General features: G+C 32.4%; 1 protein-coding gene across 3 annotated transcripts in view; it reads left to right on the top strand.

The window, feature by feature from the left end:
• The window catches only part of VGlut (Vesicular glutamate transporter), a 78261-nt gene extending 63996 nt beyond the window's left edge, over window positions 1-14265 (top strand). For all 3 annotated transcript variants that reach the window (XM_034971435.2, XM_069500434.1, XM_069500433.1), the window contains exons 7-13: window positions 281-474; window positions 1225-1387; window positions 2002-2109; window positions 2565-2750; window positions 3319-3504; window positions 4931-5107; window positions 5851-14265. In XM_034971435.2, the coding sequence (XP_034827326.1) occupies window positions 281-474; window positions 1225-1387; window positions 2002-2109; window positions 2565-2750; window positions 3319-3504; window positions 4931-5107; window positions 5851-6045 (1209 nt within the window). In that variant the 3' untranslated portion in view covers window positions 6046-14265. The remainder of the gene's footprint in view (window positions 1-280; window positions 475-1224; window positions 1388-2001; window positions 2110-2564; window positions 2751-3318; window positions 3505-4930; window positions 5108-5850) is intronic.
• Window positions 14266-14948: the final 683 nt, after the last annotated feature.

Below are 14948 nucleotides of genomic sequence, written 5' to 3'. Positions count from 1 at the left end.
ATATTATCCCGCAGAAATTACTCTATTTTTATGTTAATTTTTTTTTTTAAATAATTCGTTTACGGATTGTGACGTCATTATTCACCTTCCGCATAGCATGACGTTCATGTTAAAAATAATTAATAAAATTCATTATTTTTCTCTTTATTAATGAATTCTAGCCCCATAAACTCCGCTATACAAAAATCACTTCTTTTTATTACTATACAGTCCAAGACCCTATTATTGCTTTAGTTCTTATCTCTACTGATTCTAAGTACTTATTAGTGTCATTTTTCAGGGTGTAACCTATCCTTCTTGCCACGGCATCTGGCGTATGTGGGCACCACCTCTAGAACGATCTCGTTTGGCAACGCTCGCCTTCTGCGGTACCTATGCTGGCATTGTCATTGGCATGCCTTTGTCTGGCCTGCTCACTGACTACATATCTTGGCAAACACCCTTCTATTTTTATGGAGTTTCGGGAATGATATGGTAATTAACTGTGAGAATTTATAGATGTTGTAAAAAAAAATAAGAAACTAAGACACGTTTTTTTTCATTTGGAACATCTAAATTGATTTTGATAACTCATTGTAAGTAAAAATTGCTCTTGTACCTAAATAAAAAATATCTATTATCTACCTACCTGTTATCTCATCTTAAGAGAAGTAACTCTAACGCGCTCCCACACATGAGGATTTCCTTATCTGTGCGCGCTCCCCTGCCTTTTTCATACAAACGTAAATTTGGTTGAATATTAACCAATCAAACTCAATAAATTGTATAGGTGCTAATGAATTTTGTAGATACTTTCTAGGAACTCGTTTCTATGGTTTGGCAGATTTCCATAAAAATACTTAGTTTCAAAGTAACACAGGCTCAAGGATTTACATTTAATTATAGTAAATACTAATTATTATATTTTAAAGGTTATTTTATTTTAAAACTAGATACCTAATTATAATATTTTCATGAAAATTTAACAAACTACAGACACCGACATTTGTTTTTACACTACGGACTACAAAAATTCATTAAGTTTCATTGATTAATATTCATAATATGAGAATTATCAAAAACTTAACGATCGATGTACCTAATCTAATGGTTTTAACATTTTTTTTTAAATAAATCTTTACAAATTGCTTTCAATTATTTAGATGATCTAAACTATCAAATTGAAGAAGATCTAATATTACTAATAATATATGTTTTATTGATAATGTTACTAACGGGTAACAGGTATGTTATGTGGCTGTGGCTAGTATTCGAGAGGCCAAGCAAGCACCCACACATAACGGGGAAGGAGCTCACGTACATCGAACAATCACTAGGAACAAACACTCAAGCTGCTATGCCTGGATTCTGGAACACGCCTTGGAAAGCATTCGCTACTTCACCGCCTGTAAGTGTTCCTTTACTTTCTTCTAGGTACGTGTTTACATCACTGCTAAGAATCTTAGTAAGTACAAACCGTCGGAAATATCTGAAATCCTGGCTTTATGACGTCATACAACGTGCTTGCGTTGGCAACGGTACTGGCACTAGTACTGGTAGATCGTAGTGTTTATATACTGTTTGGGTACTGGATAGGCGAAAATGGACGAGCTGCGGGGAAGCGCGAGAGGAGGCGCATTCCAGCGAGATGCATAGATATTTCCGACGGGTTGTAGGTATAATATTCGTCTGGAGCCGTGATAGCCTAGTGGTTAAGATGTCCACCTCCTGTTCGGGAGGTTGATTCCAGACACGTACCTCTAACTTGTCGGAGGTATGTGTGTTCTAAGCAATTAAATATCACTTTTTAGCATGTGAAGGAAAAATATCATGTCATCTTCATGCCTGAGAGTGCTCTATAATGTTCTCATAGGTGTGTGAAGTTTGTCAGTCCGCACTTGGCTAGCGTGGTAGACGACTAATTGTTCGCAGTAGTGTGCTAGTGATGGGTTCATGATGATGATGATTAGGACGATTTTTCTTATATAATTTTTCGTTATTCAATTTTGGTCTTTGTTTCAGGTGTATGCAATTATCGTAGCGAACTTCTGTAGAACGTGGAATTTCTGTTTGCTCGTCATTTTCCAGTCTGCATATTTTAACACCAGGTTCAATATGCAAATTACAGAGGTAAACCACTTTTTCTAAGAATTTGAACTCAATCTTTATATCTTATTATTCTTTATTTCTCCTACACAAATTAAACTTTTACTGCAATTTTTTTAAGATCAGCTTTTATTTCTATAAGTGATTGAGATTTTTCTTCATGAAGTGTAACATATATTTATATTCTACTTACTTTACCTTCAAAATTTTCAAGTGTTATATTTTTTATCTCCATATCCTTTTCGTTGTATTGACTGCTTGATATCTTTCGCAACATTTTTTAAAATGAGCTTTTATTCTTTAAGATTTCTCAAAAAAGTGGAAATCTTGCCATAAAAATTTCCAAGTATTATATATTTTTTCGTCTCCATTCTCTTTAGTACATTACTGTTTTCCTTCGTATCTTTAAAATTTCAATAGATTTAACACTTTCTTTTTAATTTATTTTTAATAATATTATGCATGTATTGTCATGACAGTCTGGGTTCGTTGGAGCGATACCCCATTTGATCATGACGTCACTGGTGCCCATTGGCGGTATGCTTGCGGATTATTTGCGGAAAAACAATATCATGACCACAACGAACGTACGGAAGCTTTTCAACTGTGGCGGTTTTGGCTTTGAGGCGTTCTTCTTCGTTCTCATTGCTTATGCTGATAATAAGGTAAGTACCTACTTAAAAATATATTTTGATACACAAATTACACACATACACACACCTACAGTAAAAATATTTCAAAAATCTATAGGTGGACAGACTCATCAAACGATTCGCAGGGAGCCGCTGGATGTAGGCGGTGCAAGACCGTGGCTTGTGGAAGTCCCTACAAGAGACCTACGAGTAAGTCCAGTAGTGGACGTCTTTAGGCTGACGTTGATGATGATGATGATATCTATAGTTGATAATATAATTATACTTAATACGAGACGAGTATAATATTTGAGTCAAATATTTACAAAATGGTTTGACTATTTTTGGCTATTTCTCAATATTGGTAGTTCTTAAAAAAAATTGTCAGTAAACTAATAATTAGTTCCGTGACTCTTGAAAATCTCTAGTCGTGCTATATCTGAAATTGTGTCTGTTTATTAATTCGTGCATTATACCTCAATTACTTAACCGATTTTAACGAAATATTGCACTGAGATTTTAAAACGGATAAGTAGGTACCTATGTAGTCTTTTGAATAATTTTTTTATTTCGGTTGTTCATTTTTTTATTTTTTATTTAGTACGTGGCTACAATAGAAATGACTCTCGGAGTAGCATGCAGCGGATTCGCCATATCCGGCTACAATGTCAACCACCTCGACATTGCTCCTCGATACGCTTCCATCCTCATGGGCTTATCCAACGGTATCGGGACCATCGCCGGCTTCCTCGTGCCTATTGTTATTGACTACATCACTCAAGATAAGGTAAGAAACAAATTAAGAGAAGTTTCCCTATAGTGCGCTTCTCCGCGCTCATGATATGATTCTCCTCATTGTAATGTATAAAGCTCAAAATCTTTCTAGTGCTTCCTTTCCAGAACAAATAGAGTGAAAAAAGGTCTTGTATAGTTTCATCATTAGTTGAGTTAAGAGATTGTGTACAGCAAAATTAGCCAGAGTGTAACCAGAACGCTAGTAAAAACGAAGATTGGTGATAGTACTGATAATTACTTATAACATACTACAAAAAAACCTGCAAAAAATTAAAAAAATCGTGTGTTTTTTAAAAGTTCACAATATTATATATTGCTAATAAGACATCTGACTGACGCTAGAGGTCAACAAACGTTGCGTAAATAGGTCATTCGGAGTTATTGCCGTATGGCCTATTGGGGCACAGACCAGAGTTTCGCATGCTGTACATTGCGGGTTTGAAAAATAAAATCACTAAAACTACAAGATAAGGCAAATGGTTATTGGCATTGGATTGTGGTTAGGTAGTATGATAATTACGGTTAGTTTTACTAGCGTTCTGGTTACATCCTGTATAGTTATAATTTTCTAAACTCTATTCACGAATCTAGATGAGATGCGATAAATATAACTGGCGAAAGTCATTGTAGCGTAGGGCTACCGATAATAAAGTGCTCGCTTAATGTACCCGTGCCGCATCGTCGCGCACCCAAACCCCGCTCATTTCGAATTCACGCGGCGGCTCATCCGAGCTCGATTTCCTTTTTAGAATTACCATCGACCCACTGTCCTTTTTGTTTCGCTGCAAGAAAACCTAGGGCTTCGCGGGGGTGTGTCACTTCAGCACGATAGCAACGCACGAATAGATTTCAAAGAATTTTCGAACGCTATTCAAAATAATAAACTTCATTGTTTCTCCCTCACTAATATAAACGAGTTGTATTTTTTTGTGTAACTGTCCCCCTGATTTTTACTTAGTACTTTTTTGTGTACAAATAATTTATAATTAAATAACTGTATAAGTACCTATCATAACAAAATATTAACGATGAAAATATCTAAGTATATAAAAAAGTCATAATTTTATTTTAAAAGACGGGCTTAAGCCAGAGACCTACTACTTCAATAAAGCAAAGAACTGAATAGTTAGGTAGAAAGCTTAATATCTTTTTCTAGAAGAGTGATAGAATATTTGAAAAGTCTTCTCTTTTCCTCGTGTACAAATTAACAAATTAGCTCAAGGTGCTGAATTGCCAACTTAGGACCTGTTTGAACAACAGTTAGGAATCCAACTAGTTCGAACTTACTAGATATAGTTACTAGATATAGTTTTCTGTTTGTCCACTGCAATGCCTACTCGGACATAATTGCTAAATCCACGTTAATATGATGTGAGATCATTGTACAAAAATTATTACATGCCTATTTTTAAATGCAGGATAAACCAGAAATGGCAATAAAAGAGTGGCGTGCAGTATTCCTGATGGGTGCCGCAGTACATTTCATTGGCATCACAATATATGGCATATTCGCCTCGGGAGAACTGCAGCCCTGGGCTGAACCAACACCGTCGTTTGACGCTCCGCTCAAATCTTTAGACCAGGAAACAACCTTCGTAAGTATGATTCATATAATACACCGATACATGTTAGTAAGAATTCTAAATCAGTTGAATAAGATATTTACATTACCAGACCTAAAAGTGCTCATTAGATTTTGCTGAAAATGCGCCAACCTTACGAATACTTACGTTGCTCAAAGTGGTTTAGTTGCTTAGCATCAACAACAAGTCCTTTAGAATGTCATTTCGGCTTTGTAGAGCATTGTCTCTGTCACTCATACCTATATGACGTTTTGTCGGTCTCAACGACAGGGACAACGCTCTACAAATCTTCTTCTAAAGGTCGATGTACATTACTTTCAGCCGCATAATGTACCTAAGTATTAAACATCAACCTTATAAATTTGGTAAATTATGTAAACTCTGACTTGGTATATGCGATTTAGCATCGCTGTAAGGTTGAAGATTTTATCAATATATCAATGAATCAATTATTATAGAATTTCAACAAAATGAGGCCCATTACAACTAATATTTATTCTTCTGAGCAATTTTGATGCTTTAACCGATTTTTTATTTAAAAATCGGCCAAGTGCAGGTTGGGCTTCGCTCCATTAGGGCTCCATATATAATACCTATATTAGGACCAATAAACTTTTTAAAATATATATTTAGACATTAAGACATAAAGTTTTATGATCGGCTTCGGCCAGAAATCGACATTCGGTTAGGCGCTACTTGCAAGTAGTAAGGACATCAAATTAAGGCACATTCTCAAAAGTGTATAATGTCCTCAGTCGGAGAAGTCCTCAGCTCTGACTGGTTCAGAGCCGCCCGCGTACGGCAGCATCGCACCACCTCGCCCGCCGGGGCCTCCGCAGCAGCAACACGTACCTAACAATCCCTTCGTCTCCGGGGCACTCTACCAGGCTGAGCCCATTCAGCCTCCTGCCGAGCCCTACCAAGATCTGACCGATGATGGCACTTATTAATTTTGCCAAATAATAAAGGTGATTTCAGACGGTTCATTCGAGTGAATGTTAACTCGAGTGATTGTTTCATTTTGTTTTTATTCCACGTTCACATGTCACAAACAAAATGTCATAGAAATTAACGTTCACCTGCTCTCTTTTCGAATATGTCAACGAATGAAGCCTCTTACGATAATATAAAGGATGTATGCCTTTAAAGTTTGATTTGTTATTTGATGTAAGAATTGACAAAAAAGATCAAAGATGCAAAGGAACTACAAAAACAGAAGCATACCTGTTCGTTCAACTTCAGTACCACATACACAGACAGTAAATATTTGTTACTACGTGCTGTCGTCCTTCCGCTATAGGATAAAGAGATTAATATGCTACAAGACGCGATATAAAATAGCCAGGCTCGAGTGAACGCTGTATTCAGACGTTTCATTTCCCGTTCATTCGCATTGCGAGTGAAAGATGCCGAAAACCTACATTGTTGGATCTGTTCATTAATGAATACATTCGTCACCTTCATTTTGTATTCAGACGTTTCATTATGAGTGAAATTAACCGTCTGATATCACCTTTAGCCCAGTGATATAATAATGCTCCTACTTGTTGAATCGCCTTGACGGTCCCTTGATACGAATTTCAATGGAATCCGTTCCGTTAACTTAGTCAAGAACAATCATCGCGATAAAATAGAGCGATTTTTATTCCCTAAAACCAATGTTGCCCTACGAAATTATTATACCACTGTATAATATAATAGTTTTACACTTTACGGTATATAATGGAAGTCTGAAAAGTTTTTTGTGCATTCGCTGTGTGGATAGTATACTTATATAAATTATTGGCGCTGGTTTATTTTTATGCCGAACGAAGTGATCCAAATAAGGAACACTATTTATATGTTAAGTTATTATAAATTATGAATTTCTAGTCGTCTTTTTTCGATAAAAATTTAACTAAAAATCGTGATTTTGACTTAACATTGATTATAATATTATGTGATTTAAAATCTTGTACTGACTCTCCTTTCGCTTAGATTCCCATATCGCAGACTTTTGATCTGTAAATTTCAGTTCGCCGAGAAGCACCTTATCAGCTAGCTTCGGCCAAACAAACTCAGGCGAAGTAGGTATTGGTACCTACGCGCGGGATACGGAAAGCGCTTTGCTTGCATCAATAAATGAAAGTTGTATGGCTGTATTTAAGATGGGTTTATTCGTAGTGCACTTCAAACAAACTTAGTCTGGCTCTCAGTTGAATACTAACCAATCAAATTCAATGAAATTTTGTAGATAGTTCTAGGAACTATAGGTATACTTATTATAACGACCGAATACAAGAAACCCCAGTGTACGGCTAAACCCGATCAGGTTTTTGATGCACCGGAATGGACATTGAAATGTAATATTCAAAATGTATGTTTGTTGCTATAAAATAAACTAATATCTCAGTCATGTCAAAAGTAGCCTACCCCGGGATGCAAACTATCTCTGTACCAAATTTCATCCAGACACACTTTCGCATTTATAATATTAGTATGGATGGATGAGAACCAAACTACTTTTGTATGGAGCGAGTGACGGAGAGTCTTCGCTATTGTCGCTTCTCGCATCCCACGCAGGAATTTGTCAGTTTGACAGAAGATTAATATGTATGTCCACCTTGGTCCACCTCTATGCTTGTTTGTATAATTCTTATTTCTTACTGATGGTTCACATAAAATTATAGCCAATTATAATAATAATAATTGCTCTCAGTGGTTAGCATTCCTTTGAAAAATCACACCGTTCATAGCGTCTCTGTCATAAAACTATAATAATGTATTGTTTACACTTTACAAATTCTATGCGTTCGTTATTTCTATTTAAATTGTTATTAATCAATACAAATGTTTTATTAAGCTTGGATTGTAATAGGTATGTAATGCTTTTGATTTGCTCAATAGTATATTTGTACAGATTGTTGTATATATTATATTATATTTACATTGGCATATCAATAAAATTAGTTTTCGTTTGGATTTATTGAAGTTATTATTTTATTTTATGTGTTGTTTTAAGTTTATTGGATGGCTTGTCCGTATGCTGATGTAGCTAGTCTTTTGTTATAAGATCGTAATAGTCAGCTGTTCGAGAAACATATAAAATGGAAAAACTATGAGAACTCAGCATACGGTAAGGTAATTATGTCGCAGTTTTTTACTATTTTTAGAACAGACATTTGCTCGTCCTTGTTACTATCTCTTGTTGTTGTAATGTTTATATTAATATATTTACGATATAATTTAAATGACCTAGGATTGTACTTCAAATTTAATACTTACTGTATATGTATAGATGTAGGACTTTAACATAAAATGTTACTTATTAAAGGGAATTAATGTGTTCATGTTATCTATTTATTTTATTTTGTTTTCGGTTAAAGTTTCGGTTAAAGCAAAACTCCACATTTTTGAATTCATTGAATCATATTAAGTATGTATATTTATTTAGTGCATACCTATAGGTATAAATTCATAAATATGTACATAAAAATCCTCTTGTTTTTTTAGGTGTTCTATTGTTCTTATATTAATTGAAAATATATAAATGTTTATTATGCATTTTATGTTATGTTTCAATTTTAACATTGGCCATTTCTTTCTATCTCTTTCTCTAGTTGGTGGTATTAAATTTGAGTTATGTATTTCCTCAAATCGATCTTTAAATAACACTGTATTATTTAGCAAAATAATAATTCTAATATTTAGATATAGTTTACCTATGATAAAACATTTGTAAATTAAGATAGTTATAAAAATCTATATTATTTTTAACTTGGTTTAAGTAGAACATTACATAATACGAAATTAGACATATAGGTACTTAACTATTTTTAGTAATACAATATTCAAGCGTAATCATATGAATATATCCGCATTCATACGTATTTTTTTAGGGTTCCGTACCTCAAAAGGAAAAACGGAACCCTTATAGGATCACTTTGTTGTCTGTCTGTCTGTCTGTCTGTCTGTCTGTCTGTCTGTCTGTCTGTCTGTCAAGAAACCTACAGGGTACTTCCCGTTGACCTAGAATCATGAAATTTGGCAGGAAGGTAGATCTTATAGCTGACATTTGAGGAAAAATCTGAAAAACCGCGATTTTAGGGTTAGAACACACAAAAAAAAATTAAATTGTGGTCATGAACTAATAATTAGTATTTTCAACTTTCGAAGTGAGTGACTTTATCAAGTGGGGTATCATATGAAAGGTCTTCACCTGTACATTCTAAAATAGATTTTTATTTATTTTTATGCATCATAGTTTTTGAATTATCGTGCAAAATGTCGAAAAAATACGACTGTAGTACGGAACCCTCATTGCGCGAGCCTGACTCGCACTTGACCGGTTTTTACGTTGCACATTACCATTTTTTGTCTGATACCTACTGCATTTTTAGCTACTTTATTATACAGGTATTAAACATATAAATTACACAAAGCTACAAATCTATACCTACTTATTGCATTGCTTGTAAATGTGGTAGGAACATAATATTACGACTGTAACCCGTAAAATAAATGAATAAATTTACATGTAGTACATATAAATAACAAGTGTATGACAAATATGTGCAATCTTAAAAAAACTTATACTTTCCTAATAACTGGTAGGTGGTGAATATTTATTGAAAAAATATCTCGATAAATGTTGAAATTATTCAAAATATTTGAATAAATTCGAACACAAATTATTGACAATAAATTAATTTATTTAGAACTCCCACAAAATATAATATACATAGGTCTACAGAATTTTTGATGGCGTGCTATCTACAAAAGGTGATAAACAATGAAGTCTTGGGGTGGTTGGAAGTGAGCGTGATCTTTGGAACACTGACAAAAAGTTGCAAATCCTGAGCATAGGCACAATAGATACGGGCTCATGGAACTAAAAAGAGGACTTTTGGTCGCGCACATCATGGATATGATGCATGAATAGGAGTCCCCTTTTGGGAGGCATATAAAATAATACTTTCACTATTGTGGTGGTGTCTCTTCATGCACCTGGATATGATATTGATGTTTCATAAGTTTTAATATTGATTTTAATGGACTCTGCTGAGGCGAACTGCCATGTATTTAGATGGTCAGAACTACTTTGATAAAATGCGTGTGATTTATGATACCTACTCAAACTCAACCAGAACATAGGTACCTAGTTTATTTACTTACATTATACGATGTATAAGATAAGTATTATAAATATTTTGACGCCTGATATACATTATCAAGACAAGTGCTTATAAGTATCTACCTACATCTAAAATAGGTCTACAAGACGTCACTTTATAATGTTTAGTAGTCCAACAAGATCTGAATATCTAGTTCAAACTACAAAACCATGCTACTAAACATTTTAAAGTAACGCCCTGAAGACCAGATTCAGATGTAAGTCTTGTCGCGCGTCGACGTTATTTGAACATAGCCAAACGAGGCCTCTTTTACTCTTTTATATTACTGGGTTGTGTAACAACATAACATAAAAATATACTTAATAGAAATAGATATTAGAGACAAAATAAAAACAGGTCTATAATTATGATCTTACTCGTGTAACAGTCAGGCTGAGGTCATTTTACGAGACACCACTACTGTTGTATTTAGTGACAACCACTCTTGCTCATTCGCTGTTTGTTCATTGTTGGCTGGCGTGACATGACAATAATAAGGTGGCTGAAAGTCGAGACCAAACTCACTCGTTATGAAAAACACATATAATAATAATTGTCAGAACCTAAAATTATATTGTATTTTTTATTTAGGTACTAAACAATATTTTAATAATTTATGTGATAGTAATATTATAATTATATACTTCATCTTAGTATTATGATCTTACTATACTATACAGTATTATATTAGGAATAAATGTTATACAATTAAATTAAATAACGGGTAAGTACGTATAAATATATTTAGGTACAGCTAAGGATACTTAGGATAAAATAAAAAGTGTAGACTAGTATTTTTAGGTGCGCCGTCTACGAATTAAGATGTAGAATGGAAAGCTTAAAACATAAAATATGTACTTACGTAAAATGGTAAATGTTATTTATGCTGCTATATTTATACTCATTAACGTTGTACTTATGCAGTTATAAAAATTACTTTATAACTTACTAACTACTTAACTAAAATATACTTACATATAATAATATAATGTCGTAAATTTATACAAATGTGTTTAATATCTTACGGCCAACATTATAGTCAATAATATATTTATATACCCATATATCTGTAATCTGTCGATAAATTACTCAACAACGTTGTTGTTTGGAAAAAATATTAGGTAGGTATACAATTTTTTTAACAAATAACAATATTGCTTAGTAACTTATCAACAGAAAACAGATACTTATGATTGATTAATTTTGACAGTCAGTGATATCAAATAATAAACAATATTGATCCGCAGGGATGGTGTTTACTTTTGACAATATTAATCTATTATGTTAGAAATAACCCGTTGCCCCACTTTGCGAGTTGTAAATCATTCTAGGTACATAAAGTACTTTTTATGTGCTAACATAGATTAAACCATTAGTCTCAAGTAGGTCCCACGTGACGTTGACAAAAAGGGCTTCACTAAATTACTATAAGCTTAGAATAATAATCGACTGTGCACTGATGGAACTAAGCTTCTAACATCACCCTTTAAAATAATTATTTAGCTTTTAATAAATAACATTATACTTAAAAAATTAATTCTTTAAGTAAAATATTTTTTTTTCATCTTGTTACTTGTCTCTTGGTCTGAAAGTCATGACAATAAAAATGTTGGTAAAGGTGATGATAATAGGCTTACGTATAAAATAAAATAATAATTATATTAATAATATTACAAAGTGCTAATTGTGAGTAAATTTAAAGGAGTAATTTGGACATAGGTGAGAATTATCATGATTATAATGATCTGCATCTTTATTTATTTAAAGTTTCACGACTCAAATTGAATCAACTTAAATTTTATAAAATTCTGATAAACTTAAATTTAAAAATATTTTCATAAAATTAAATTTCATCTCTCATTTAATACTTCATACATGTAATATAAACCTACCTATTAAAATTTCGGTTAAATACTAAAAATCTTTAGATTGTTAGAATAAATAATAAAGTAAAGTATTATTTTAATGAATCTCTACGCCGTCAATTCTGTGTTGTATAAATAATTGAATTAACTTTCATAAAAATATTACTTGAATATGTAAGTTTATCTATCATTAGAAGCAATTTTCATAATATTCATTTGATTATTTCTCATTTTTATAATAATTATACTTATAATGTATTGTTATAATATTATAGGTTAACAAAAGGTAGGAGAAATAGTACAAGTCCAATGATCTTAAGAAATCTGACATAGTATTTCACTTGTCTAAACAAACATTTGGACTTCAATATTGTTTCAGAAAAGATAAAGGAAAAGAAATTTATTTTCAATAAGGGAAAGAATAATAATATAATTACTATCCTTACTTTGAAAATTTTATTTTTAGTTATGTTCGTAATTTACGTACAAAACATATTGATATCAAAAAAAGCAATTTTTGATAGGTATAGATATTGTTTACTTACTTATTATTATTTACTAAATCTCATACTTGACTATTACTAAAGTATATTTTATTCTATTGCGTTTATCAAAAATATGTAGTGTTTTTTTAAGCGTTTGGTACATTTTTCTTTATGTCTTAATTACATTGGATGTACCTATCGATATTTTTATCGGATGAATATTAAATTTAGTAGGCTATGAAAAATAAGAGACCACGTATCGCATTAGTTTTTATAATTAATCAATTTTGGACCAGATTGGCCTTAACTTTAGCCTTTAACTAGACTTCAACGGATATGTAATGTAGTGTTTTTTTAATCAGGATCATTTCTTTTTCAAGGGCCGGGATTTGTGCACCATAGAGTTAATTTGATTTAAAATAAGTAGATTTTTGACATTGATAATTTTCACGATGTCCAAAACTATGGCGGAAAGGGTATATAAAGATCCCCCGAGCACTTGTTGTGTGTGCACCGTTTCGAATATTTCATAATACATAATAATAATATACTTTAAGTAATATTATAATAAAATATTGAAAAATACAAAAAAATAGAAATACTTACTTAAACAAAAAATATATAGAATAGGTGCTACTAATTGGTTAAACTGTGTACAGCGTAGGTATACTCCTACTTAATTTATTACTTTAAAAATAATAAAACGAAAAAACGATTTAATACACCATATGCTTCAGATAAATAACATATACATACTTAGGCAAAAGATGATAATTTGGGAATTAGTAATTTCAAAATTGTCTCTGGTTTAGACTGGTGGGAGGGTTCAGGCATGATTAGTAACCATCCTACCACCAAAACCGTGTTGCTAAGCAGTTTAGCTCACCGTTACGATACCGCATAACGACCGGGGGTTTCATAAAACTGTCATATTCCTTACTAGTTAGCCCGCATCCATCTTAGACTGTATCATCACTATTTAAAAAGTACTTTTTACTTCCGTCTACTATTAACCTAATAACTAAATTTCTGATTTTTTAATAATTTTAAAGAAATTTTTGTCTATCTTTCTACTAAAGTGCTGAATTTACATTTTATATTAAATACCTACTTATGAAAAAGTCCTGGTAATCGATCATAATATTCTAACGTGTGTAATATAGACGCTCGGAGTAGGTTCTTCTGTTACAATTGTTCTAGTACAATGTTATGTTGTGCCATTAGTAGTCGTCAAAAAAATAGTTCTTGATGCTTGTTTTATAATTCCCCTTATTTTTCATAAAAAAGTTTCGTAAAATAAAAACAAATAAGAACTTTTCTTCTTTATTTGGAAATAGGTAAGTAAATAAACATTGTTGTAAAATAATAGCCATAAATATAAGACAATAATTTACTTATACGGGGTGATCTCACTCTATAAGGCTGTGTTGACAATAAAGCTTCTGTACGGAGCGACCGTAGTGTGTAGACTTAAGAATATAAGATAGTTAGTTAGATAGTTAGTTTAGATAACTAGTTTGTTAAGATTTTTTTTGTATAATATAAACTCGTAGTCCTATACTTTAAACGAGCAATTTTGTATATTTTATTTTATTTATGTGTAAATAGCTTCCTGGAAACGGCTCAAATAATTTCGATGACAATGATGATGTGTTTAGTTAATGTAATAATTTCGATGACAATGATGATGTGTTTAGTTAATGTTTTACTTTACACGCTTACCTGGATTATCTTTGAGCTCTCACGGGAATAACTCGAAACTCGAAAGACGCTGAGCGAAGCTTAGTTGTAGTGTAATATCAAACAATGAATAATTATTATTTAGTTTTATTTGAAACTAGATGATGCCCGCGACTTCGTCCGCGTGGATTTAGGTTTTTAGAAATCCCGTGGGAACTCTTTAATTTTCCGGGATGAAAAGTAGCCTAATGTCCTTCCCCGGGATGCAAGCTATCTCTATACCAAATTTCATCAAAATCGGTCAAACGGATGGGCCGTGAAAAGCTAGCAGACAGACAGACGGACAGACGGACAGACAGACAGACACACTTTCGCATTTATAATATTAGTATGGATAAATGTGGGCATTTATTTCATACATTTACATAAGTTTAACAGATCATACCTAGTTTATTCATTATTTCAACTTAAATCAGCTGTTTAATAATTTATTATAATTAAATAATATAAATAAGTAAAAGTATAAAAGTATAAAGTTTCATACATAGATTTTTAGAGAAGGAAATGGTTTAATTTTTTAATTTGGCATTTTTATCCGTCATCAGAAGTTGATTTGAGAATATGTTATATTATCTAGTGTTAAAAGAAAACTTGCAATAAGCTCACAATA

Source organism: Maniola hyperantus, chromosome 8 (assembly GCF_902806685.2).
Source record: "Maniola hyperantus chromosome 8, iAphHyp1.2, whole genome shotgun sequence".
NCBI lineage: Eukaryota > Metazoa > Arthropoda > Insecta > Lepidoptera > Nymphalidae > Maniola > Maniola hyperantus.
Note: the sequence above shows the minus strand (reverse complement) of the source record. Positions and strands in the feature narration are given on the sequence as shown.